The following is a 27,771-nucleotide window of genomic DNA, read 5'->3' as shown; positions in this document are numbered from 1 at the left end:
GGGGGGGCGGGGGGGGAAACCATCGCACCCCCGCGATTTTCCCAGGCTGGAAAGGGAAGGGAGGGCTTTTAACATTATTATTATTATTATTATTATTAATAATAATTATTATTATTATTTTTAGCGAGGAGGAAGGAAGCTCGGCGGGAGGAACGCCGCAGAGGAAATCTGGGAATGCGATGGGAGGGAAGCTGCGGCGGGGGGGGGCGGGGGGGGGGGAGCGCAGGTAGGGCGGGGGCGGGCGGCGGGGCGGGCCGGGGCGCCGAGGGGAGGGGAGGGGAGGGGAGGGGAGGGGAGAGGGGGGGGCGGAGCCGGCCGGGGCTGTGGGGGGGTGGCCGTAAGGTGAAGGTTGTTGCAGTTGGGTTCATTAAAAGACAGAGTTCAACTCCTCGCCGCCGCACAGCGCTGCTGGGAGGCTGGTTCGGCGGCTTGGGAAGAAAGGGAGGGAGGAAAAAAAGAAGGGAAAAAAGAAGGAAAAAAGGGAGAAAACTCGTAGTTACTTAAAAGGCTCGGAAGAGGAGCGGCGACGGGAAGAAGGGGCAGGCTGTGCGTCTCCCGAGGCCCGGCGAGGAGGAAGGATGATCAACGTGGTGGCCGTGTGGCTGGTGGCCCTTTGCTTCCAGGCTGCTGTCCCGGTGAGCGGCGCACGTGGGGCGGCGGGACCGGGCTGGGAATGGGATGGGATGGGGGGGGGGGGTCGCTGCGCTCCGTGACCCCCCCGCCCCTGGCTCCCCCCTAGCCACAGGTTACGGCGGGGGACGGTGCCCTGCCCTGCCAGGAGGGCTTCGGTGGCCTTTTGTGCCGTCGGCGGGCTCCGGCGGCTTTAATTCAAACCAGACCCGCCGGGGCCGCTCCCGACCTGCCGCCGGCTCCGCCCCGGCGCTGCCCGGAGACCCCCCGCCGGCACCGGCAGCCCCTGGGTGCGCCCGGGGAAGGGGACGGGACGGGACGGGATGGGGGGGATGTGGGTGGGATGCTCACGCCCGGCGTGGTGCGCCCCGGAGGTGGGGCGAGCGGTAAGTTTGGGCGAGCATGTGGCCCTTTGTGGCTCAGAAGTGGTGTGTCGTGTGTGTGTGTGTGTCCCACCCTTTCCGCGGGTACGGGTGACTTCTGAAACGGGGGTGCTCCTGCCGCCCCCCTGGCACAGCCCGGCTGCGGAGGGAGGTCGGAAGGGGCCGGCCGCCTCTGTGCCGGGGCGCCTTTTGGTTTCTGCCCGCTAAAACAAAAAATCCCCGGTGCCCGGCTCGGCGCACGAATGTTCCGGCTCCCCCGCTGCCGGTGCCCACCGGCAGCCTCGGGAAACCAGCCCCGCTTCCCTCCCACCCAGCCCCCCCCCCGCCCCGGGGCGGCGGCGGGCATCCATCCATCCATCCCGGCGACCCGCCGGAGCCGCCCGGGCAGCGCTGCGGGGCCGCCCGCCCCCCGCCTCCGGCTCTGCTCTGCATTGATTTCGTCTTCTCTTCCCCCCCTCCCCCCCCGCCCCGTAATTAATCACACAGCCTTCGTGAGGCTTGCGCTTCCCTAAAGCTCCGGTGTTTGGGGGGGAAAGCTGTCCTGGGGGTGTGCGGGGCTGCGGGCACCTCTTCCCCCCCGCGCCCCCGGGGAGCTCCGCATCCCCGCAGCAGCGGCCACCAGGTGTCATCCGTGACTCGGGGATGGCTCTGCCGCGGCTCCCTGCCTCTGCTCGCCCTTGCCACACAAACCTGGCCCCCGCAGCCTCGTAAAAGTGCGCTTTGCTCCGTGCTCCAGGTCTGTGCTGGGGGGGTCTGGGCGCTGCGTGTCTCCCCCCGCCCCAAGCTCTGCGTGGGACAGGAGACCTCGTGTCCACCTCTCGAGGGGTACCAAACCCGAGTCACTGTCCCTTTCCCCTCTGGTGGGGGACACTCACTCCCTGCTTTCCCAGCACGCACATCGCTCATGGAGTCGTCTTTGGATGAGGTAGAAGGAAAAAGCGGTGCACGAGGCTTTGGGTGAGCGGGCAGGATCGTGAGGATCAAAAAGGGCGTTTTTTCCTTTTGGAAAGGGAATAATTGATTTGAAGCCTTGTCTGGAGATGAACCACAGCAGCAGTTGGGTAAGGAGTGACGGAGCAAAGCGCACGGCAGGATTCGAGCTGCTCCAAACCTCTCCGGTTTCCCTGCACCGTTGTGTCTGTGAACTCTGCCCGTAGCTCTGGACACGTCCCCTTCTGGCCCACATGGTAGTGAGTAGTTATGAGATGGCTAAAAATGACAAGCATGTGAGCGTAATCACCCCTGTTTCATGGGGAGAGGGCTCCGCTCGTAGCGTCTGAATAAGCTTTCTACTGAGTAAAGTGGAAAAACTGCAGTTAATTTGCAGCCCCTGTAGTGCGTTTGGATAAAATTCCCGTATTGTAAATATCCCTTAATAGAAACGGTAAGGATATGAAGTAAATGCTTGTCTGGAGTTTTCCCGTCCGTAAGGGACACGCAGGCCTGGATGACACTTCAGGTTGAGGGGTTTCCTGGGTGAACACATGGAGGAGCAGCAGAAGTCCTCAGGGCTCTCTGTGGTGACTCAGCGCTGGGGCTGTTTCCCTTCTGATGATCACAGTGGCCTTTTTTTTTTTTTTTTTTGCTCCCCCTCCCCCCACGTCGAAATGTCAGTGACACAGACTAAGCTGCCTTTCCCACCTGTCTGGAATAATTACGCTTCTGCACCAAGTGGCAGAAAGCCCCTTGTGCTGGGCGCAGAAAGCAGAGTGACCTTCCACAGTCCTTCGCGTGGCGGATCGCAGTGCTGTGGGCACTGGCGTGGTTGTGTTGGGGTCTTGGTGGTCTGATCGTTGGAAAGCGTGTCACCGCTTGCCGGCACGTCGCTTGACCCTTGGCTATGATTCTCTTGCTGCGCCACTTGACTCGTCCATGCATATTGTCGTGGAAGTAATACGCAGGAACAAAAAAGTGGCCAAATGGTAGCTGTTTTCTTTCTGAGCGCTCCTGCCTGCGGGAATGGTTGGGGAGGTTCCTATTCTTCTTTGAGGTGACGCTTTATAGCTCAAAAGACCTTGTACGAGAGTAATTGCCCTCTTTTGTTATGATGGGGGCATCGATTTCCTTCAAATAAGAAGGGTGATGCATCTTCATGGATTAACCTACTTCTTCTCTCAAACGGAAACTTCGACGTGGTGTAACCCTGCCGTGAAGCCAGCTGAGCCGAGAGGCAGCCCGCTGCGGGAGGGCAGCGGACAATCCAGCCTCCATCCCTCTGTCGTGAGGGAAGCCAGGGTTTTGGGTTGTTTCATCTGGTGTAGGCGCATGCTGGCGGTTAACACAAGCTTAGCAGAGCAGGCAGAACCTTTTTTCCAAGGCTGATGTCATTCCTATCTGGATGTAAACTAATTAGAAGAAATTAGGTAGTCCAGCTTGCTTATTAAACGTGTAAGCAGTGGATAAGGAGGAAACACTTTCTTCCATAGCACGTGCAGAGCAGCGTCACATTATTTATCACGCACCATAAACAGCTCTTCTCCATCCGAACGCTCACTTGCTGGTGGTACCTCCCAGTAGACTGTGGACTCTGTTGTATCTGGTCAACTCTAATTAGAGCAGGGACAAATAAGCTGTGGTTTGCATCGTGTGAGGGGGCTCTGGTGCCAGTTCAGAGTCTTTTGTTCCAGGTTTCTCTCGGTTTCAAGTGGCTGGAAGAGCTAACATTTTTAATGGCGGCACCCTGAAACTTCTGGAAACCAAACAATCCTCTCTAACAACCCGAGACAAGTTACAGCAAGTGCAAGAAACCTGTAAGCCTGCTAAAATTAAGCTAGTGCACTAACCTGAAATGTAGGCTGCTGTTTTAGCAGCAAAATTGGGCCATTTTAAATATGTGTTTTGCATTGCTAGTGCTTAGATGTCTCCAGGTGGCCTATATAGTAGCACTTCGTCCTAACCTTGTTTGAAGTGGCTTTTGTGTCCGAGAGCCATACTAATGCCTCCGAGAGGGATGTTCCACGCTTGTTTGTGTCATCTGGCATCTAGGGAGCTGGGATTTCAGTAGGGCCTGCTATGGGGAGGAGGAAACTCGTTGGGAGAGAGAAGATAGGACCCCATTCCCGAGGAGGTGCTGTCAATGATAAAATTGCAGTGCTTCGGCGTTGCAGCGTTAGTATTTTCACCTTAGATGTCTCCTACTCTTTGTTAACTCAGAGCTATTAATACAGCACTCCAGGACAGCTGGAGGTTGATGTGCTCGTCGGGACGTGGGGTACTTCAAATGGCGCTAGTCCCTCAGGACAGTGTTCAGTTGATGTTAAGGCACCTAAATGTAGGTGTCTATGTGTGTGCTGGGTGCCTAAGCTCTCATTACAGTCATGGAGATGTAATCAGTGGAGCCAAAGAGAGCGATTATCTGACCAGCCCCTGCACGTCTACTTCAAGGTGAGTTGCTTTGTCGGGGCTGCTTTGACTACATCTCACTTTGCCTATACGGGGAGCATAGACACCTTTTACTTTAGTGTCTTTATCTGAGAGCAATTTAGCTCAAAGCAATAGTCTCTTTATTTGTGCGACTTTTGTGGTAACTCTCTCCATAAACAAACAGACTGGACAGATGCTGTTTGTGTGCCAAGAGAACTCGCAAAGCAGGGAGAAACATCAGCTTTCAGCGAGAACTTGTCCGCTCTCTCCTGTCCTAGTGCAGCTGGATCAGTGCCTCCAAGCAGTACCGGAGTCTTGCTCTGCTGAAGGCTGTGGAAGAAATTAGGGAGTATAGTTGGGGCCTGTATCAGTGTTCTGAAGTGAGGAATATGAGCAGAAACATGAGTGGATGTATTTGGGATTGGGGGGATTGTGAGCTGTTGAGGAAGCATCATAGAATCGTAGGGTTGGAAGGGACCTCTGGAGATCATCTAGTCCAACCCCCTGCCAGAGCAGGGTCACCCAGAGCAGGTGGCACAGGAACGCGTCCAGGCGGGGTTGGAATGTCTCCAGAGACGGAGACTCCACCACCTCTCTGGGCAGCCTGTGCCAGGGCTCTGCCACCCTCAGAGTAAAGAAGTTCCTCCTCATGTTTAGGTGGAACTTCCTATGCTCAAGTTTGTGCCCGTTACCTCTTGTCTTGTCACTGGGCACCACTGAAAAGAGCCTGTCCCCATCCTCCTGACACCCACCCTTTCAGTATTTATAAGCGTTGCTAAGATCCCCCCTGTCGTCTTTTTTCCAGACTGAAGAGACCCAAATCCCTCAGCCTTTCTTAGAGCATTTTAGTATTTAAAGGCACTGTTTTATTTGTGGATTAGAAGTGAGGAGCCTTTGATACAGGCAGTGAACTTGCAAAGTGGAAGTTGTTTTGACCAATAGTGCAAGGGCTCCTGGTGTTTCTTACAGGTTCACTTCACTTCTGAGATGAGGAGATACTCTAAAACACAGAGAGCACGTGGTGTCTCCTTAGGAGTGCTGAGTGTCAATTTTTGTTAAGAGGTCTCTAAGTTGGAGACGACTAGCGTACTTCATTTGAACTGCTGCTCTGCTGGGCTACTGGTGTACCGCAGAAATGAGCTTTATCTGGCCTGGCTAGAAACCTGGGATGGTGCGCTTTCTACCGTGGAGATGCTAGTGGAAAAGTTACTGCACCGTGAAGCCTTACCTCAAGGTGAGATAACATTTGGACCTCCTACGAGCAACTCTTGCGGAGCAACATCTGCTAATGTGGTGGTTTCCCAACCTCTCAGTTTCTCAAGCAGTGCTTGGCTGCAGCTGACGTTCTGGGTCTTGTGGAACCGGCATGGGTCCAACGGAGTCTGTTAGCTTGGGCTCCTTGCCATGCTTGACTGTAATGTTTGTATCTCACCGCTGAGACCAGTCTCACCAGCAAGGCTTGCTTTGCTGGATGGGAACCAGTGCGTTAGTGGGATTTGGATGGAGTTGGTAATAGAACTTCCCGTTGAGTCACTGGAGCTGCAGTTACAACTGAGTCATGGAGGTGTTGTAAGTCATGGCTTTCCCTTCTAGGCTTCTAGTTTGAAACCCCTCTGGGTTGAAGAGCTCTTGCTGTTTCACTTGCGCGTCTTGCTGCTGTGATCTCTGGTAGAGCTGCCTTCTCCATAGCCCTTGTTTTTGCAATATGGTTCTCTTTAATGTCCACTCATTTTGCCTCTTAGTGTTCAGGGCTTTTTTAATAACTGAAGGGTCTTCAGGATCGCTGTTGCGGGATGACTCCTGACTAAATCAGAGGCACCAATAAAAGACAGGGAACTGCCCGCCAGCCAGCTTAAAATACTCAGGGGTATCTTGCCTTTCATGGGGGCTCTGTGTTCTTGTCATGCTCCACCCTGTAACTTTTCCGCACTGCCGGTGCAGTGATGACAATGTCTTGTATGCCAGTCAGGGAAACAAAGGCCAAGTCTTGATTTTTTTTTTTTTTTTTTTTTTTTTTTTTTTTTTTTTTGGCTGTAGGCAGTCCCAGGCACACACTCCTGTCAGCCACCCTCCTGCAAAGTACAGCAACGACTCCTCCGAGCGCCCCGGCTCCATCACCCCAGCGTACGCAAGCCACAGGCTGAGAACGGGGGTTGCTCTTTGTCTGCCTGTGGCACGTGATGGGGAGGTTATTGCCTCTTAAATGGAAGGAAACTTGAACTCCATTCCAGTCGTAAGGGGAGCGTGCCGAGTGCTTTCTGGGCAGCACCGCAGACCACGACTGTCCTGTGCTGTACACAGGAAAGCTCTTCTAATTAGTTTCTAATGCTGGTGGCAGTACACATCCTGGCGGGAGCCCGTCAGCAGCTCCAGCCCAGCCCCTTGCATCTAGGGATTATTAGAGGAGCAGGCTGTATATTGAAGCCAGAGGTGGGCAGGGGAGAGCGGAGCCAGTCTACCATCTGGAGAGCAAGCGGTGATTAACGTTAACGATTTCCAGATGAGAGCTCCTGTGAAGCTCCACGCCGTAGCAGCGGTGCTGCTGTGGCTGTGTTGGGAGGGAGGGAGGGAGCCTTTGTATGTTCCCTGGGGACAAGAGCTGGCAGCTACGGCGCTACGGGAGGAGACTACCTGGCTCTTTCCTGTCCCCGGACAGGACCCTATTGCTGCCTTAGCGTATGCTGTGAGAGCAGTGGAGTGGGGAAATACAAATATAGGTATGTGTATATTTATATAGAGAGGGATCTACCCCTGTCATGTGCTATTTGTTAACCAGCTCACAGCAGGATTTGGAGGCTGTGTGTCCTGACCCCAGGATGGTGATCTGGGAATTTTGGTGCCTGCGCTCTGCGCAACCACGGGAGCTCAGAGCAGCCTGTTTGTTTATCTACCAAAACATCAGTCCGGGGTAAGAACACCTCTGCAGAAGAGAGAACCTGTTATCTTACTGACCAGCTAATAGGTGTCTTCTTTAGGGACCGAGCCCGGGCTTTCTTTGGTCAAGAAGTTGAGGGGTAAGAGGAGTAAAAGTCCAAACTAGAGGAACCACAAAGCTCGCTTGAATTCATAATATATGGAATGTTTTTCACTCCCCTGCTGTGCTCTGTGCTTACGAGACTGTAGTAGAGACTCTCGCGCTGGCAGGTTTGATGGCCGACTGAGATTTGTCCACCTCGCTGGCTCTAACAGGGCATAAGTGGCACCTACGTGCAGTGGAAAAGTGGTAAGTGAGGCTTGCATCGAAACTTGCCTAACAGCCCGCAGCTAGACAGCTTTGACTTCTAAATCTCTTTCTGTCCTAACGGAGGAATCATCTAGATCGTGACTACTTTCCCATCGGTGAACAAAGCGCCTAACAAAAGAGGCTGACTCTGGCATGTCTGGGCAGTGGCAAAGGAGTGCTCCGCTATCGTGCACTCGCATCAACTGACTCACGGCCTCGCGGAGGGGAGCTGCTCGCTTAATCCTCCGGCACCATCCGCTCCGCTCTGAAACCCGTTTAACTTGCGAGAAGTTCCTCCGTCTGCGTCCGTAGTCGCGCCGAGCTGGGAAATGGTGGGGAGCTTCTTGCTAGAGAAGCTGGCAGATGCGATTATGAATAATGAGAAGTTATTACTGTAGTAGCTGGAAAGCGCTAAACGCTCAGTGTGCCCCCGCCTCCCCAGCGCGCAGCCAAAAGGGGTTTAAAAAGAGCCACCAAACCTCCTCGCACTGGTTCTAGTAAATAAAACAGGCTGTGTGCTAGTTGTCCTGTAGCCAACTGGAATGCTAGAGTCCCAAGCGTATAGCAAATGTCACTTTCTGACCTATCTTTTAAGACTCCCCCACCAGCGGATTGCCTGCTGGGGAGCCTTCCCATGCATTATCTGGGGGCAGACCAGTTGGCAAGGCTGGAAACTGTGCCAGAGATCACTCTAATAATTTGATGGTATAGATTGCGTTCCAGTGCCTGGGGACGTTCCCTGATGTTGTTTAATTTACTAGTATGGATGTAGCCAGTGGGTCTCTGGCAGCAGGCCCAGAAATGTTATGAAATTGTGAAAACTGCAGTATCCAGTAAAAGAAAGTGAAAGTTCGTACGAGGAGATCACGACTCTCTCTCTCTCTTTCATTGAAAACTGAACCTTTTTGGGTGCTTCAGAAGGATGAGCAACTACAGTTGCGTGAGAGATCCTGCGTAATCGATCAGCTGAGGTTTGCGAGGTGAATACCACAAACCTGGAAGAGCGGAGCGTTCGGGGTAGCAGTGATGGTGCTGGGACATGCCAGTGGTGCAGCCTGTGCTTTTAGAATTGGCCCATAAGGTGGTCCTTCAGCATTCCATGCTCTACTTTCTGTAGAGATATATCGTGCTGACTAGACTTGGCAGTCAGTGAGTAGACCCAGAAGTTTATTCTTATATGAAATGTCTTTAACTTAGTGATGTTTGAACACGGTCTTACAAGTTTGGTCCATTGATATGCAGCATCTAGCTATCCTGGTGGTACTCCTTGCAAGAAACTTGTCTGAGCTAAGGGATGTGTTGGGCTAGGAGTAACTTGGTACTAAACCAGTTTTTAGTATTGTTTTATTGACTTGTCTTAAATGCCTGACAGCCCATCAGAGGTGGCAGTAGTGATGTCTTTTGTCTTTTCACAGTATAGGTGTGTAAAACGCAGGGATGTCCAAATCACAGCTTAAGTCTTACAGTTGCCCATGTGAGGTGGGAGAGCATCTAGACTCCGCAAATGTGGTAGCATGTCCCCCGAAACTCTAACCTCCTCAATTGATTTGGTGACTGCTCTGAAACAAGGCTGTGGAGAAGACGGATGAACAAGCTGCATGCATGCCCTGTTTGCAAGGGCATGTAGCGATAGGACGAGGGGCAATGGTTTTAAACTAGAGCAGGGTAGGTTTAGATTAGACATTAGGAAGAAGCTCTTTACACTGAGGGTGGTGAGACACTGGAACAGGTTGCCCAGAGAGGTGGTGGAGGCCCCATCCCTGGAGACATTCGAGGCCAGGCTTCACGAGGTTCTGAGAAATCTGATCTAGTTGAAGATGTCCCTGCTGACTGCAGGGGGGTTGGACTAGATGACCTTTAAGGGTCCCTTCCAACCCAACACGTTCTATGATTCTCATATCCAAAAATGAAGGCATGAGGTAGCTGAAGCTGGTATCTGATACGGTGAGACTTGGATAACAGCTTGGGTCGAAGGGAAGCTCTCTGATTTATCCTGCCTTTTTATCAGTCCCTTGTTCAGGGTTCTGCTGTACAGATGTGGTACTGAACAGCGGAACAGTGTGACTCTAGGTCAGAGTCGATGAGTTTAATCTGTTTGGTGTTTGGTCAAGAAATGCCTGATGTTTGTTTCTGGAATGAGTAGAACTGTAGGTGACTGGAGTGCAATTGCAGCAGCAGGTTTTTTTTTTTTTTAAAGACTGTTTCTGATGGGCGGATTTCATTTGATGCTTCAGCTTTGAAATGATACTTCAGCCCTCTTGACTCAGCCTGGAAGTACACCAGCCAGCTGCCATAATCTCACTTGGGTGTTGCATAATTTAATTGCGAACGGGGCAGTAGTAAGCAACTGCTGTCAGAACTTTTGTCTTAACGGGGGATTACCAAGGCTTTTGTAAGCCTGAACACAGAGACCATTAGTGTCCTAGGAAAAGGCACCGAGAGCTTCATCTCCGCACCATTTTGTATGGGTGGATCACTTGCCGTATGCTCCAGTGGTTATGAGATTTCTCAAAGGGAGTTCATGCAGTCTGAACTGCGGTCTACATTAGAGTAATTCAGTGAAACGTGGTCCAGCCTGTGCCCAAAGACCATCTGGCCTACTGCTGTTTATTCCAAGGAGACTAGTAGCATCCAAAACGCTTACTTGCTGCTTTTCTTCGGCACCTGCATTCAGGAGCTGCTAAGACTATGTGGAAGGAAGGGGAGATGCTGAAAGTGCTTCTTTGAGAAGACTCTTGGGATGGGGGAACAGGGTATATTCCTGGTCTGAGACGCGGCTCCTGCATTTGATGGAGATGTTTCAGTCCTTTTGTGCATGGCTTAGTCATGCTGGTGTAACTGCATCTGTTTGGCAGGGGTGACTTCTGCATTATAAACAATCTAGGCTTAGTCAGCACTGTGAGATCCTGCGGATAAAACAGGCCTGATAGCACGCCTCATGGTGTAGGGAGAGACTCAATTTCTTCACAGCCACGCTGGTTTACTCGAAGCTGGGAATGGTGAGGCACAGAAGCACATGCAAGAAGTATACTCACAGAATCACAGAATGGTGGGGGTTGGAAGGGACCTCTGGAGATCATCTAGTCCAACCCCCTGCCAGAGCAGGGTCACCCAGAGCAGGTGGCACAGGAATGCGTCCAGGCGGGGTTGGAATGTCTGCAGAGACGGAGACTCCACCACCTCTCTGGGCAGCCTGTGCCAGGGCTCTGCCACCCTCAAAGGAAAGAAGTTCCTCCTCATGTTTAGGTGGAACTTCCTATGCTCAAGTTTGTGCCCGTTACCTCTTGTCCTGTTGCCAGGCTCCACTGAAAAGAGCCTGGCCCCATCCTCTTGACACCCACCCTTTAAGTATTTATAAGCGTTGATAAGGTGCCCCCTCAGTCGTCTTTTTCCCAGACGTTAATGTAAGACATGCCAAGGTGCAGGAATTGCCCTGTGTTGGATCAAACCCCAAATTTAAAGCTGCTGGCGTGGTCTGCGTGAGTCCAGCAACTGGCTGCTGGTTGAGACTCACAAGTTCCTTCGTCACAGACTAGTGTCTGACTGGTGTGAGTCATATGGTGCAGGAACAGAGCTCTTAGAACTGGTTACAGCCCAGCTATAGGGAGCGTGACCATATCAGAAGGGAGCTGCCGAATGCCAACTGTTGGCTCGTTTTGCTGCCCAAGCTGAACTTGCTTCTGCAGCTCCCTTGCAAATACCGAGGTCTTCTGTAGCAGGCTGACCAACGGACCAAGTTGTGGGGTGTGACCGGTCCTGCCATCTGGTGTGCACATGTGAGACGGAGATTGGGACAGTGTCTGTTCAAGCCAGGGAGCTCTTTCTGGATGCTTCCAGTTCCCTGATCGATCAGCTCTTCAATGGGGGGTGTGCCTGAAAAGGATTGATGGTGGTGCTGGAACTAAGAACCTGGGTATGAAATTTATAATGAAACACAACATCCAGTGGTAACAGATGTCTGGGATGTGTGCATGGAAAACAGATTGTTAGCAAAAAAAAAAAAAAAACCCAAAAAAAACATTTCACAAACATTGGAGACTTCATTGTGCCGCCTCCTGGAGAAAATGTGGAGTTTACCAAAATGATCAAGGCGGCCTTGGATGGTTGAGTCCTAGGCTGGTTGTCACGACGTGAAGGGTTTGATGTATGTCCTGTAGGGTAAGCTACGGGCACGTCAGCTGGGAAGCTAAAGCAGAGTTTGATAGCGGCAGGCCTTACAGCTGGCAGGTGTTTCTGCCGCTGAAGTGTCAGCAAATAAAGTACTTTTTGTTGTCTTGTGCATAGGCAGTTGCTATAGGATATATCCACTTGCTATAGGATATATCCTCCTATAAAACCTTAAGTCTGGGTGGTTCCACTGTAACTTTATGTAAGTAATCAGAATACCTTGTCAGCTTTTCTGCTGTTGTAAGGATAACTATTTGCAGGCTTAAGTAGTCTCATTAAGCTTGCCGACTAACTTCGCTTTAGCTGAGACCTTTGGTACGCCAGGGTTGCGAGCTCACCTTTCTGCTGAGGTTTAAATATCTTCCTAGCTGCTAGGAGCCAGAAGTACTGCCAGTAAACCCTTAGTTTGGTACACTAGGGGTTTTTATCTGAAACTTGGGTTTCACTGACCTAGAGTAGCACTGCACGCAGTTTGCTCAAATTAGAAACATATATAGGTCTCACTAATAGAGTGAAAATGCTTCTGTGGTCCTTCAAGAAGATTTTACAGCTTTGTCTGCTGGCTCCTTGGCATATCTCGCACCAGGTAATTGCTGGAGTTGAAGGCAGAGAAGAGGGGGAAACTCCCAGGACTGAGATAAGAACCTGGGTCTTCTCCCAGCCATGTGCCTGGATACAGAAGGCTGTTACACTTACTCTTGCCTGATAACAATTCCTGGAGGCAGGAAATATTCCTTCATGTTGGCTTCCCGTCCTCAGGTGAAGTGGAATAGCTTCTTACCCCCCCAGAATACAGTGTAGCATGGTGATGAGGTTGCTTCTGACTTCTGGGAACACATCTGCTCAGGACAGAGGGCTCGTGGAGCTGTAGTGTTGCTCGTGGTAGTTTCCTTGTCACACAAAGCTGGCATGGAGCTCACTTGAAATGGGTAGTCGTTCCACCAGCCAGGTTGTACGGTGTTTGTCTCCAGGAAATGGGCTTCCCTAGGACCAGAGGCACACGTTTTCCTCGTGCTGCTGAGAGGCACGGGTGATTCATAGTGTGCCACCAGCCTAATTTGAAGACTTGAGATGCCATTGGCATGTCTCTGACTTCTGAGCTGGGACTTCCTAAGCTGAATGGCTGTGAAAAGAGCAAGTTGTGGTCCTGTGGGACCTCGAACTGCCTCTCTTGTCCTGACGTTGGTGTGCTGCAGGCTTGTGCTGCGTTCTGCGGTGATGGCCTCAGCAGGAGGAGCGCGTAGGGTTGAGCCGCTCGGCATCCTGGCACGTGGCCTACAGCTGCACGCTGGCCAGTTTGAGCTAGCAGGCCTACTAGAAGACAGTCTCAAATGGGACAAATGGAGACACTAGATGCTTTGCAGTGCTTTGCTCAAACCCACTCTTGGACCATGTTCACCAGTCTCGGAGCTCTAATGCAAACCGGTCTGCTGTACTGGGAGCTGGGTTGTTTCTTAGCTTTATGGGGAGAGGAGACTGGCTTCTCCAACTCCTGCGTGCTGTCCCGGAGCATTCAGGTGGTGTGAAGACCACTATTGCACTTAGCAGGGAGTCTCGGTGGTTCTGTAGTGAGTTTCACTCCAGTGACAGTCCGCACTGCTGATCCTTGAAGAGTGGGTGGCAAGAGATGGGGCAAAGAAAGGAATTCGCACCCAGATGGAAGCGAGACTGTTCATGGCAACAGAGGTCAATGTATGGACGGGAGTAATTCCCTAAGGATAGGGACTGGTTTTGCTGGGACTGCTGTTGAAGACATAAGGTCAGTGTGTTTGTGCGTGTTGGAGGGTGACGCTACAAAGTCGGGTCTCCGTTCAAGTGGCTGTAACTGCTCGTCTGAGGCGAGTTGCTCAACCTCACCTGCCGGCGCCCCACAGCAGGGCCTGCGTGCGTGCTGTGGGCATCCCGCGTGTGGTGAACTAGCCATGTCGGAATAGGTGGTAGCCAGGGGGCATGTGGCTGTGCTACTGCAGGGGGAGGAAGAGGCAGCATGGACCTTAGATCCTGTCACTTTTAAACATGACCCTCCCGATGGAAGAAGAAATTACTGCGTTGCAGTTACTAGTGCTCATGGGTAGTGGGGTCTGGGCTACTCGAGTCCTTTGCTGGATGGGTTTCCGTTGCATTAAGATCTTCTGACCTGCAGCATCCTCCCCTCTTTTAACCTTACTTTGTCAGGGTTCCTGGGGGCAGCCCACCACTGCCTTTGGCTGAAACTAAGCAATTCCCCTCTGTGCTTTTCTAAACAAGCCGAAGAACTGGCTGTTGCCGAATCTCCTGAGATTCGGCTAAGGCTGAATCCCCTCTGCTGGTTTTGCTACACGAGAAAGTAAGAAGTGCTGTTGCCTTTAAGTCAGAGGGTTTTGAGATAAGTTAGGTTTGTCTGGTCTCAGCTTGCACAGCCCGCTGCTCATGTCTCAAGCCAGCTGAAATGGTTTGAAATTAATTCCCTGGGATGAACTGGAGCCGTTAGCTCTGTGGCCTCGCTGAGCTGCACCGACTTTGCACAACTCTTTGAGGTTATACGTTGACCGTGGCTTTCTCATGCGATCTGAAGAAATGAATGCCGGAACTATCAAACATGTTAAAGAGCTGCAGGGAAAGCTCTTTAAAGAAAAGGAGTTATGGCGTAAAACTGAACTGGCTTCTTCTCATGAGATTAGCTGCAGGGAAAAGAGCTTTCTCATTAGACTGCATCTTCAAAACAGAGGCTGCCTTGAATGCGGGAGACAAAAGGTACCCCACTTTTGGCCATATTGTGGCAACCCGTGCCTGCCACCGATGCAGAGTTGAGTTGAGTGCTTGTTGTGTGCCATGTCTGTGGATGTGTTGACCTGTCTGTGGGATTCAGTCATTGGCTTGGGCTGTACTGCTGGGCTGGAAGGAGCAGCCTGGCAGGAGTGAACGCAGCGTGTAGTGACTTAGTTTGGTATATCCTCCAGGTGAAAAAGCAGGAGCACAGACTCTTAACTCGCTTCCCTGTGTAGCTGAAGGACTGACCATTCTTCTAGTGGAGCTGGCTGAGAGAGAACTGGGAGGCAGCTCAGCTTTTCCGCATGAGAACAGACGTGGTGCTCCGTATGCTCCCAGCAGTGCGCACAAGTGATGTGTCGTCACCGGTGCTCCGTGTGTTGCACGGCCACAAGTTTCCCTGGCTGTGGTGTCGGTAAACCTATGGGACTCCTGCTACCCCTGGCTTTGCTCAGCCCTCTGCAGAAGGACGAGCAAAATACTGCTTGTCCAGTACTAAACTGCAATCGCAACTCCTGTAAAGTTCAGGTGTCTCGAGACAAAAGCAGTAGCAGTGCTTTTCTTGAATAAGGCATCCACCTAGCCTTTGCTGCCGTGTTTAGGAGATCAGGGAGGACTTAAAAGCAATGTTGTGAGACTTAGGAACAAACCTTACCCATTGTAGGGGTAAGCCTTACCCAGACCTTTCCAGTATCTGAAGGGGGCCCACAAGAAAGCTGGAGAGGGACTTTTTACAAGGGCATGTAGTGATAGGAGGAGGGGTAATGGCTTCAAACTGGAAGAGGGTAGATTTAGATTAGATATCAGGAAGAAATTTTTCACTATAAGGGTGGTGAGATACTGGAACAGGTTGCCCAGAGAAGTTGTGGATGCCCCATCCCTGGAAGTGTTCAAGGCCAGGCTGGATGGGGCTTTGAGCAGCCTGGTCTAGTGGGAGGTGTCCCTGCCCATGGCAGGGGGGTTGGACTAGGTGATCTTTAAGGTCCCTTCCAACCCAAACCATTCTATGGTTGTGAGCAAGGAAACTCTCTGCAGAAGAGAACTCTCCCTGCAGACCTCCTCCTTGCTCCTTTTTGTATAAACCTGCGCAGCCCATTGAGGCAGCCTCTGCTTTGCATGCTGCCTGCAGTCTGAGGGTGGTGAGCCGCATTTCCATAATGCGTGGCGGTGGCAGGGTGTTTTACTGCCCCTCTGCCGCAGGGTCGGTGAATGTGTGTCAGCAGCATCCCGGGAACCCAGGCTGTGATTCTCCGTGGATTGCTTAAGCAGCCCTGGCTGCCGCGCTCTGCCCTGTGCCAATACAAACACTTGTGCATTCATGCACCGAGCAGGACTGGGGAACTGGTCCTGCTGGAAAATTCTTTGCATGATGTTTTCTCCTCTTTTTTTTTTTTTTTTTTTTTAAACCAGACCAGTTCCCTGATCTGGCTCACCATGAGACTGCGCGAACAGCTCTGCAGGGGACGGTCCAGGAAGCATGAAGGGACACGCTCTCGTGGGAGGTGGTAGTTTAAAGGGCACCGCTGAAGGATGTGAAACCCAACCTGACGGTGACAGGCTGGTTCATTTTCGCTCTTGGCACGTTGATTGCCTGTGTTTCAGCCCTAATTAATTAAAAAAAAAAAAAAAGCTGCCCTGTCACAGTGAGGAGAAAATGCAACGCTGATTGGGCTATAGGGTGGTACTTCTCAGGTGAGTCTCTAGGAGCATCGGGGCTGCAGCTGCTCTGTGTGTGGAATAGCTGGGTGCTCTCCTTCCTTGGCCACTGCATCTTGTTGAAAGGATCAGGGATGCTTCTACAGCTGTGGCTGCAAAACTTGACAGAGGAGGATCAAAGCCTAGTGGACGGTGAGCACTTTACAGCCTGTTTTGGTCTGCCCTTGGTGGAATAGATTCTAAAAGCTCTCATCCTGTTTTGAGTAGGTGTTGGAAGGCGTTTCACTGCCTCGAGAGCCGAGTGCCAAGAGGTAGTAGCTACTGTGTGACGATCAGGTGGCTCATGCTTCAAACAAGAGGAACTGCTGTTGTGGCTAGGACCTCTCCCTCAAAGATAGTCCCCTTCTCAAGTCACTGGCCAAAAATAGAAGAGGAGGCCGGTAAGAGCTCAATTAACCAAGATTTTCCAGATTTCTTTATGCTAATAAGGATCTGATAGAGAAGCAGCCAGATTAACTGGCATAATTACCTCTTACCAAGCTGCTAAAACGATACTTGCCTTGCCAAGCAAAAAAGCATCCTTTGCTCTCCACTGGCTTCCCTTTGGAAGGAGCACGCTGTGAGCCGCTCGCCAGCCTTACTCCACTTGGCATAAACTGATGGATGGAAGGGTGGGAGATGCTGAAGCCTGTTGGTACTCAGCAAAAGCTCACTGGGGCAGGGGGGAGCGACGCCCTCTGAAACGGGGAGGGCAGGTAGTTGTAATGCTTTGAACGGCCTCTATTGGAACGTTAGCCAGGGATAAAAGTACTGCATAAATCTAGTCTCTCCGGTCCATGGGCTGTTTGCGGGATGGACTGTGACTGTTTTCCTGCTCGTTGGACTGTGCCGTTAGTCTGCATCTTTGGCTCTTGTAGGAAGAGAAGTACTCCCTTGACCTGCGGGGTCACCAAGCAGCGCTGGTGCTTCTCTTGAGCAGGGGAGTAACAGGAGAAACAACTGGAGGAGCGTTTAGCTGAGATGGTGCCACGCCGCTACTGACTTGCGATGTAGCGGGCTTAACTTACACACGAGCTTCGCTTCTGACCTGCCATGTGAAAACATCAGTTCTGTCTCGGCTACTCCAGAATTTATGGCTGACCGTTAAAACTGAAGGCCTGCGTGGCCAGCTTAATGCTGGCAGTCTGTGTGGCTGCAGAAGAAGGGGGATAGGTGAGGATGCTGCTGGGGTTTGGTGGATTTCTGCCCCCCTCCCCGCCCTTAATCATTTAAGACCATGGACATCCGGGAGTTGAGTTAATCATGTGTGGGCTATTAACTGCAGAATATCAAGCTTTAACAAAGCTAAAACTTCTTTCAGCAGGTGGTTTTGTCTTCCCACACAGTAATATCAATATTTTGAGGTCAGAGGCTCTTCAGGCTGCTCTGCCTCGGGCAGCGTTTCTGTTAGCGGCTCTAGCTTTGCTCCTCAATACATAGAAAAAGGTGAAAGACACACCTTTCTGTTTGAGTTTATTTTAGAGCTGTTCAAATCCTTGTGAAAGTCTTTTTCTAGGTGCTCCAATGTCATATGTGGTAGCCAAACTAGAGAGCAAAGGCTTGTCTTATCATTTGGCTTCCCATGAAGTTGGAAGAATCTTGCAGGGCTCTCAGGGAAGCGTTTGAGGTGGGAGAGCTCGTTACAGCTCATTCCTTTTCAGCTGAATAAGAAGGATTTATTAGGAGAAACAAATGTGCAAATTTAATGGCATTATTCAGTTAATGGTGGATTTCAAGTGTTTTTGACAATGCTGTAATAGGCTGATTGCTAACTCGGATTAATAAGAGTGGGATACAAATCATCCTTAATCTAGTTTAGGGCTTGTAGCAGCTTGTGGCAAAGCCAGTGTTTTTTTGCTTACCTCAAAGAGCCATTTGAAAAAAAGCTGCTTCCTTTTACATATACCATGGCTCCAAATTAAAGAAATGTGGTTCCCAGTTTGGGTGGGGTGAGATCAGCTAATAAAGTACAAATCTCCCCTCTGTCATGAGGAAAGTACTTCAGATCCGTGCTCTAGCAGGAGGGAACGCTCTGGCAGCTGATGGGATAAGCACAAAGATCCACGTATTGAGGCTGGGACCAAAATGAAGACTGAAGAATAGTTAGAAACGATGCTTTAAAAAAAAAAACCAACAAACCAACCCAACAAAAGTCTGGAGTATGTCAGACTTCTGGAGCCAATAATGTTGCTAATGATTTGTGAAAGCCTGGCCCATTCTTGATTAAATTGGAGATGCCACTAAGCAGCTTTCTGGTTGTCCCAGCAGAACTGAATAACTATTGTTCTGCAACAATGCGGCGCTCGGCGAGAGCAGAGGCTGATAGTCTCCCCGGGGTTCCCCCAAAACGGGCCGCTTTGATACTTGGGGGAAGGGGCCTTTGGGAACTGGTTAATGCATATCAAAAATGCTGTTTAAAAATTTTACCTCTCGCATGCAGCTGAAATCAGTGACTCCAAATCAAAACAGCTAGGCAAGTATTCCCAATCAGTTGTCTGAGCTGCTAAAAAAAAAAAAAAACCCAACAAACCAAAAACAACCCCCAAAAAACAAAAAAAACCCAACCACCCCCCCCCCCCCCAAAAAAAAAACCCCAAACAAACACACTAGAAAAATACGAGCTTGTTAAATGGTAAAAAACCCATCATCCTGTAGGTGCAGTGTAAGAATTGAAAGGTTTTTTGACGAGAATACGTGAGATGATACCATCAGAGATCCTTCAAAGGACCCAACACCTGAAATTAAACATGTTCACTGACGCCCCTCTGGCATCAATTACAACGTGAATGGTCCACAAATAGTCTCCGTGGACTGAAAAACAAACTGGATGATGCCGGAAGTAATTTCTGAAAGCATGTCCACATCAGCTGGTTGTATCAGCGTGATAATAAAATTTTGAGCTGAAGTAATGCAGAGTTGTTGGTAGAGCAATCTTGCTTTAAGCTGGAATTTATTTTCAGCTCTTTCATGTGATAGCACGACCCGGTGATTCAATCTGTGTTCTGCGCCCCTAATCCTCTTGACTAATCAAAACCTTTCTCATTGGTGTAACTCAGCTGCAGTAAAAGGTCATGGAAAAGCCTTGACCATGAGGTGTTCGTCGCCTGAACAGCACGGTCCGTCTTCCTGATGCAAACCCAAATTAGCTCAATCCCTTCCGATGCTGTCCTGAGTCGGTGTTCTGTGTTAACCTTGCTGGGTCCGACACCCTTCAGCAGCAGATCGTTACAGAAGCATGACCTTTCCGCTGTACTTGTATTTTGTGGTCTCACAAGGCAAGGTTAGTGCCTTCCGTGCCTACTGAAGCTGGAGTCTATGGAGCAAGAAGTGTGGTCTTTATATAACTGTACAGTTGCATAAATTAGGCAAATGTTCCTTTAATGCTCAGGTGTCGTGAAATCGGATGATGTCATGAAGTTACATCACTTTGTGGATATTCTGGTTGGTATCCACCTGTGCATAATCCTATCCTGTCCCTTGAGTGTTTGGGGCAAAGAAAGTCCCTCTCAGATCCCGGGCCTCAAACTACCTGGTCAAAGGGAGATGCCCTAACTCCCAGAGGAGCAGCTTGGGCCAAGACGCTTTGGGACAACTAAGTAGAAGGACACATTTAGTGCAATTTCACTAAGTTCTCGTGTAAAGCTCTGGAAAGCAGACTTTATTAATCCTTTATTGTGTTTTCTATTATTCTTTTGAAGTACAGTAGTCAACGTCAAGGCATAGGGAACCACCCTGAGCCTGCCTTCATGTTTGCAGGGGGGCTGCTGAGCAACAAGTGGGCAACTCTACACTGGAGCAGCATGGGTCGCCATTGGTTTAGACTGGGCTGTACTGGACTTTCCTCCTCTGAGGAGGCGCTAGCTATCCCTGCTAAGATACAGAAACCTAACTAGGATTCAAACAAGTACATGACAAAGGCTGTGGAGAAGCAGGAGGTGCAGCAGCCTGGGAAGAGGCTAGAAGCTCAGGTGCGAGGGGAAATGTAAGGGTAGACTGGCTGAACACGCTGGATAACAGGAAAGGAAGGATGGCATGACTGAACAAACCTCATCTGTTAACACCACAAGGGGAAGGAAGGGGTGATGGCTCAGTAGTCAAGATCAAGAGTTGCTATTTCATTTCCTGACAGTCTGTGATCCTTTCAGGAGTGTTGCTAAGGTCTGGAGACCCTCACATCTGTCCAGGTGTGCTTGCAAATCCTGCATGAGGATTCAGATTTGGGGGAAAGTTAGTCTTGATCCTAGATAAAGGTGTGTGGTGGCAGGTCTATGGGCAACGAAAAGCTGGAGAGATGGCATTCCAACTGCTTCAAGGTAGAGCCTTTCCGCCAGGAGGAGAATGCACACACACCCCCCCGCCTTTTGCAATTCATCCCCCTTTTTTGCACTCAAAACCAACCTGAGTGGGAGAATGAATGTGCTTGCTAGTGCAAGAAAGGAGGGGAAAAAATGGTCCTCAACCTCCCGCTCCCATCAACCAAAATGGTGCAATTTCTGATGTCTGACTGACTTCGCTTCTGGGTGTACTGGAAAGGCCGCTCAAGGGAGCAGAGTTTGGGAAGCCTGGCAGTTCTTTCCCTCTTCTTTCTGCACTCACAGTTCGTACTCTTTAATATTTGACGTGTAGTGAGATCAGCTTGTGTGAGTCACTGACCTTCGACACCAGAAGGAAAACATAGAGGAAGTACTTATCTGACCTACTTTCCGTGGATGAATGCAAAAACACAGTGCAAACAAGCAGGGACAAATCTAAAAATCCAAATTACCTCATGACATGCAGCTGAACAAAATCTAATTTCTAGAAATTACTCTAGAAACATACTTGCAGAAGCTTGAGGAAAAGTGGTGTGGTTTGGTTTGTTTTTCCGGTAGAGGAGGAGAGTCTAAAAAGCTTAATATTTATATGAGGTTTTTTTTGTTCTTACTTTTTTTTTTTTAAATTTAAAAAAGGTCATCTAATTACCATGATGGCCTAGGAGGGGTAAGATCTTGGGCGTGATTAGGGCTGGTGGCAGCTTCCATAGTTCTTTGTCTTCAGAGAGGGCAAATCTAATGGGCTAGTTAACCATAGTTGTTCTATTGAAATGTGGGAAATGGATAAGGTATTAAGGATGGAAGAGAAAACTGGATAAACCTGATATCTTAAAAGAATGGAAAGGAGATAGGGCCAATAAATACAGCCGTGTAGGTAATAAAGTGGCAACGAGAGAACTCAATTGCTTTGACAGATCATACTAGTGCTGGCTGACTTCTTCCTAGGACGAAGATGAGTGTTATCGTCATTTTTAAGTGACACTGTGTTAATGCAAGCTAAACAAATATAGTGGGCCTGGGTGCAAAGCTGGCAACAGTGCCTGTTGTTCTTTTTACATAACAAAATGAGATTTCACACTCCTGATAAAACCATGATCAACTTGGATAATGCAATGCAGTATCTCCGAAACTTGCAGTTGGGCCAGTGCTGGAAAGAAATGATGAGGGCACCTTGAGCATGGGATAGAAGTCAAAATTCTGGAAAACGGGGAGTGCAGTTGGATGGGGAAAGACAAAAGTCAGAAGTAGTGACTTACAGAGCTTTGGTCTGAAATCTGAGAAGGAGAGTGACTGGTTAGGTAATGGTAACACTGCAGAGGTAAACGTGGGGCTAGTCATGAGCTGAGAGTCAAGCGTGTTGTACCAATAGCAACAGTAAGCGTATACTGCAGAGACCAACAAGATGCATGAAGTAATCACTCTGCTTTATTTAGTGTTGTCGTCTTTGGATAACCTGAACGGCTTTGAATGTTGTGTGTTATGACGAGCAGGTGCAGTAGAACGGGGGTTTGGCCTCTTGTTTCAGCAACTGAACTTCTGTGCTGGTTAGTGTACTCCTCGAGGCATAACTGGAGAAAGCTCAGGGCTGCGTTCTCCTGCGTGGAAGGCTGGTTTCTATCTCAAGACTTAATCTGAGCACCCACGCTTACAAAAAGAGAATCTCATTCTACTTCCAGTTAGATGCTGTAGTTTCAGATGTGTGAACAGTGCTGGAAGAGCTCAAAAAGGCAGAGGAGCCAAACTACTTTGTCTCCCCTTCCTTTCTGCTCCTTAAAATTAATGCAGTAATTCACAGATGAAGCGGTTGGTAGATAACGAAGACATGAGCAGTCAGAACCTGAAGCAGAACGGTTGTGTTGTGTAAGGACTGAGCATCGGCTGCTACCAGGATGCAGCTCTGAACGGATTCCTTGCTTTCTTCTTTCCCAAAGGGCAGCCTGGAAGCAGCGCAGAGAAGGGAGGCAGCAAGACTGACCTTTTCAACATCAAATAGCCTAATCACAACTACTCCTTTGGGGAGGGGGGATGGAATGAAGAAAGATGAGGAAAATGCAATCTGAACGAAGAAAGTTTGTGTAACCTTCAGGAGCCCTTAGAGGACTCTGCCCAAGCAACATGGTAACTAAGTAATCTCATCACTTATGTGCCGTTTTTCCTTCTCTTTAAAGCAAACTACAAATCTGAACCTTCCTCCTGAAGATCTTGATTCATCTGGTGATGACGATGATGCGTTCTCAGGTTCAGGTGCAGGTGAGTTATTAGCACTTATACTGTTAGTGCTTGATCCTTCCAGACTGTGGCAATCGAGATTTTGATGACCATCCAAGCTAAGAGGGGGGGGGAGGGAGGAATCACACACATACCCACCCCAGAATATGAGAGTTGGGAACAGAGAAAGAGCCTAACCTATTCATCTTGAATTGCTTCAGATACTAGCAATTAGCAGAAACTGAGTTGTAGGAGACTTGAAAGGGAGCAGAAGCGGACATACTCCATGTCATTGCTAATACGAGATGTTGTGTGAAGAATGTTATGAAACTGGAGTCATTTACTCACGGAAAAGAGAGACTGTACGAAGGGCCTTTGTCCCCTCTTACAAGCTGGTAGGAGATGACCACTTAAAGGTGTGTAAGCCCCAACCTGCCAACACATATTAAGTGCAAATTTTATCTGTTATCAGATGTGTAAGTTCTCATGGACCATTATATTTTAAAAGCGGAATAAAGGGGGTTTAGGGTGGGGGAAAAGTCTACCGGACTGATTACTAAATGCACGAGAGAGACCTTTGGTGCTCAGTGCTGAAGGTGAGGAGATGCTGATGAGGAAAGAGCAAGCTATGGAAAGCCAAAGCTTCCTTCCAGCCACGTGCTTGTATTTTAGATTAAATTCTGCAGGAATAAGCCCCCAAAGTCCGTGCCAAATATGCCGGTGACTACAGTTGTTGAGTATACGGGTGACTGCTCTGAATCACATAAAAGATATTTATGGGAGAAGAGTCAGGTAACCATCCTGAGAAAAGAGTGTACTGAAAGCAGACGTCCCCCTTGTCAGCCTGCCCGCAAACAGACTGGCACCTGTGCCCTGGGGAGAAGCAGATGACTAACAAAGTACTGCTGAGTAGCGCGTTGGTCTGTCCCTTCCTTATTCCACTGAAATGGATACGGAATTACGAACTCGACTGCAGTTGTTATGAAAATTGGCTATGCAGGTTAGGCATCCTCCTTGGACCAGAGTCCTGAAGATACTATTAATAGGTCTCTAAACTGGTCAAGGATAATATTTTTTTGTTTGTTTGTTTTGCAGGTCCCCTGACTGACCAGTCTCGCACCTGGAGAATCCCGGGAGAACCGACCAATTCCTCATTACTGGTAACACCAATGGATTTCAATGAACAGCTGTTTCCTGGGATTGAGAGCCGAACTGAAAAGGAAGTAATATCTCCTTCTGCAACTAGTAATGTAGTGACAGAGGAGCCGGTTGTAGCTGTGAAGGATGAAGTATCCATCCTGGGCTCACCTGATGAGAAACCAACAAATGATGCAGTTACAACAGTAAGAAGCCCCACTACTCACTCACCTTCAGTGGTTCATGTAACTCCTTCAGAAGCCTCAGACACAGTCCATGAGCTCGAACCTAAATTCCCTAGCTCTCATGTGCCAGACACTAAAGACGTGCCTGAGCCCCACTCTACCATCCATCATGAGGGAGAGATCGCTGCCACCCCCACGACGATGGCTCCAAAGGACGTGGTTCCCACACATGAGGAGGTTTCCGAAGACGGCTCTGGAGACCCGGTGAGCACTAATAGCTTTGACACCCTTTCCAGGGAGATGGCTTTAGTAGTATGGAGTAAGTTGGTTTATGCAGGAAAGGGTGGTAATTTGTCAAAAACAACAATTGATTTAATAGGTTATATTGGTGGAGAGTTTTAGATGAGAAAAAAAACAAAGCTGTGGAAAGTCTCCAGTAAGAGACATGATGAGAAACACGAATAACCTGCCTTGTATGTCCCAACAGGGAGATTTCATCTTGACTAAAGATGAGGATTTGGTCCCCACCCAGAACTCAGAAGTGCTGGCTGACTCTGGGAGGAATGCCAAAGCAGCAGGAGCCTCGGGAATTATGGACAGAAAAGAAGTTCTTGGAGGTACCTGATATTCTGGATTTCTAGTTGGTAAAAGCAGACTCTCGTAGGAGTCTTCCAGGCAGCAGAAGCTGCAGTTCTGCGAGTACATCTCTGGGCGTGAAAGCCAACCTTTTATGTTAGACGTCTGAAATGAGGGTGGTGGTCTAGTGGGAGGTGTCCTTGCCCATTGCAGGGGGCTTGGAGCAAGATGATCTTTAAGGTCCCTTCCAACTCAAACCATTCCATGATTCATAATCTTGTGTTGTCAAAACCCTAATGGGGGCAAATATTAATCTGCTAATAGCAAGGCAACCACTGCTAGTTATCTGGCGTTTTATGTTTAAACCTATTCCTTTGCTCCACTCAAAAATTACAGTGAATACACTCATGCTGCCTGGGTCACATCACTAGGGCTGAACAACGCGGCCTCGCGTGCTTTGCAGCAGGGGCCGGTGGGAGATCGGTTCCTCCAGGTTTACCTCGCGTAGATGAGCAGGCTCTTGGTAATGGCAGGATGACTGCTTTGGGAGGGGGCAAAAAGGCAGATTAATTTCTGGAAGCCATGAAGTCAGGGAGTGCACAGTAAGGAACAATCTGGAACTTCTAACTGTTATCTGGTGTGGTGCCTAGAGTAATTTGTGGCTCTTTCCCCCTTCTAGGTGTTATTGCTGGAGGACTAGTAGGCTTGGTGTTTGCAGTGTTTCTAGTTGCGTTTATGCTGTACAGAATGAAGAAAAAAGACGAAGGCAGCTATTCACTGGATGAACCAAAACAGTCTAACGGAGGATACCAAAAACCACACAAACAAGAAGAATTCTATGCATAAACACTGATCTTCAGGACATTTCTTATTCCATCTTTCCTGGACTCTTCTCTCCCTGCACGTGGACCTCCTAGTGTGCTTTGCGTTAAACTTAAGCCATATGATCATTGGGTTATTTGCCCTTACCACTTTGCCATTGGAAATTTTATAACTACAAAGTAGATCTGGATTCATTGAACATTCCCCGCTTTCTTGCACAACTTTTTTTTTATTTTTTTTTGTTTGTTTGTTTTTTAAAACAGAAGTGGGACTGCAAGTTCCTAAACTCACTTTGGTTTATCTAAAGACTGCTGGGGCAGGCGGTGGGGAGAAGATAAGGGAGCACTGTATGTATAAATCTCTTGATATTTAGGGAAAGGGCTAGCAAGAATAAACAATTATCAGTGCTCAAATTCTGTATAGCAGGGATCCTTCCTATTTAACTCATAGATGTGTTTTAAGTGTAACAAATGGCTGCACCGGCCAGACGTTTGGTACACTGCAATCCTCTAACTCTTTCTAACTGCCGTATTCGAAGCACTTAATGCCTATGAAACATCAAGCTGAACGTGGTCTGTAGCGAAAGGAGGTGTGAGGGGCAGGGTAAGCAGATGACTGTCATGTGGTTTAAAATAACATATTTTGGAAGCAGTATCCCATACTCACAACCGGTTCCTAAGCAGTTGGCGCGTAATACATAAATACAATAAATACAATAATACAGCATAATGCAAAACAAACCCCAAAGACGAAGAGTTCACTTTACCAATAGCATCGGACTGTCGCAATACCCTCTTGCTCTTTCTAGGCCTAGGTAAGAAATAGATTTTTTTTTTTTTTTTTTTTCCTAAGCAGTCTTATCTCAGACATTCCCTCTTCTTAGATGCCGAATCTAGGCTGGGCTGTCGTGCTGCAAGTACTCTTATCCCGCGCTACTGTGTAGTCGCCAGGCGACCGATGGCGTGTTGTAGCACCTACCTCTCTGTGCACTGTTTACAGTGGTTGTCTCGGAGCCTGGTCTGCCGTCTGTGCCACAGAATACCTGGGCACACAGGGGTGGAAGGTAGAAAGCAGCATATCGTGACTTCGCAGCTAAGGAGTAGAGAAGCATAGCATCTGAAACAAGCCTGATGAAGGCTGAGTGTAGATGGCCTTAAATATATACAACAGTTGGCGTGCTTGACTCTCAACGACTCTGGAACGGTTCTTCAGAAGCTGTTCCTGCACTTTGGAGAGAAGCAACTCCAGGGATGTCAGACTAGTAAGGGCTGAAAAGCACCTCCCGAGGAAAGTCCGGACGCCTGAAGCTGTCGGTGGTCAATGTGCTGTCAGAGGTGAGGCACCGAGGCCTCATTGAGGGTCTGGAGTTCTCCAGAGTATCTCAAACCGAGTGAGAAGAAAAGCGTGGTGTTCTGCACAAGCCTTACTTCTGCTCTGCCTTTGGTTAGCGTCTTGCAAGTTCAGTTCCTCATCGCTCAGTGCAGAAGGTGTGGGGTGGGTGGAGGAGTGTTTACAACTGATGTAAATATTTGTATGGTTGAGCCGGAGGGAATGATTGGAGAATATTGGAGAATATTGCAACAGTTGGTACAAATGTTGCACATTAACGGTAAAACTGAAAAACCTGTGTAATTTAAATGAAGTATATAACACTCCTGAGCTGCTACGCAGCTAAAATTGGTGCCTTCTCTGCAAACCCGAGATTAAAAAAAAAAACCAAAAACCAACCAAAACAAACACCACTTCTCAATTCCAAACTCTTCGTTATGCACAAGGAAAACTTGTGCATACGTGTAGCTGGCTGTGGTTAAGTAAAGCTGCAAAGTCCATTATGTCTTTTTTTTTTTTTTTTTTTAACCGAATGAATTTTTATAGGTTAATGCAATGACCAGATGGTGTTAATTTCAGCTGTAATTCTTTGCTTTGTATAGGAATGTAGAAAAGTTGTTTGATAGGTTTATCTATGAAAAGGTTCTTGTAAAGCACAGGAAGATAAAGTGGTAAACTTCAGTTGTACCTCATAACCTTGCTAGGGGGAAAGGAAAAAAAAAACCACAAAAAACTGTATATTTTGGTAGTCTAAACTGACAGTTTGTGAAACAAACATGACATTCCGTGTTATTTAAGTGGTACAAATGAAATATGAGTTCTAACAGAAGATGCAACGTTTGGTTATCTGTATGCCATGTAAAGGTATACCGCAATAAACGGCATTTTGGCAAGAATGCGTCTGATCTGTGACCATCGCTCTATATAATCCTTCACAAAGTAGATCTGGTTCTTAAGATTGCCCAGGTCCTTAAGGAAGTTGGGTTCCAAGT

General features: G+C 48.9%; 1 protein-coding gene across 1 annotated transcript; it reads left to right on the top strand.

Moving 5' to 3' along the window:
- Positions 1 to 307: 307 nt before the first annotated feature.
- On the top strand, positions 308 to 27,669 carry SDC1 (syndecan 1). Its single transcript, XM_074581926.1, has 5 exons — positions 308 to 635; positions 22,691 to 22,772; positions 23,826 to 24,316; positions 24,540 to 24,669; positions 25,308 to 27,669. The coding sequence occupies exons 1-5, from the start codon at positions 579 to 581 to the stop codon at positions 25,472 to 25,474; spliced, it is 927 nt and encodes a 308-aa protein (XP_074438027.1). The 5' UTR covers positions 308 to 578; the 3' UTR covers positions 25,475 to 27,669.
- The last annotated feature ends 102 nt before the right edge of the window (positions 27,670 to 27,771 follow it).

This window comes from Larus michahellis, chromosome 3, assembly GCF_964199755.1.
Source record: "Larus michahellis chromosome 3, bLarMic1.1, whole genome shotgun sequence".
Taxonomy (NCBI): domain Eukaryota; kingdom Metazoa; phylum Chordata; class Aves; order Charadriiformes; family Laridae; genus Larus; species Larus michahellis.
This window is presented reverse-complemented; position numbering and strand designations above follow the sequence as displayed.

Coding starts and splice junctions, on each gene's coding strand:
- SDC1 (XM_074581926.1), top strand. CDS start 579: ATGATCAACGTGGTGGCCGTGTGGCTGGTGGCCCTTTGCTTCCAGGCT. Junction 24,317..24,539: donor AAGACGGCTCTGGAGACCCG/GTGAGCACTAAT, acceptor ATGTCCCAACAG/GGAGATTTCATCTTGACTAA. Junction 24,670..25,307: donor CAGAAAAGAAGTTCTTGGAG/GTACCTGATATT, acceptor TCCCCCTTCTAG/GTGTTATTGCTGGAGGACTA.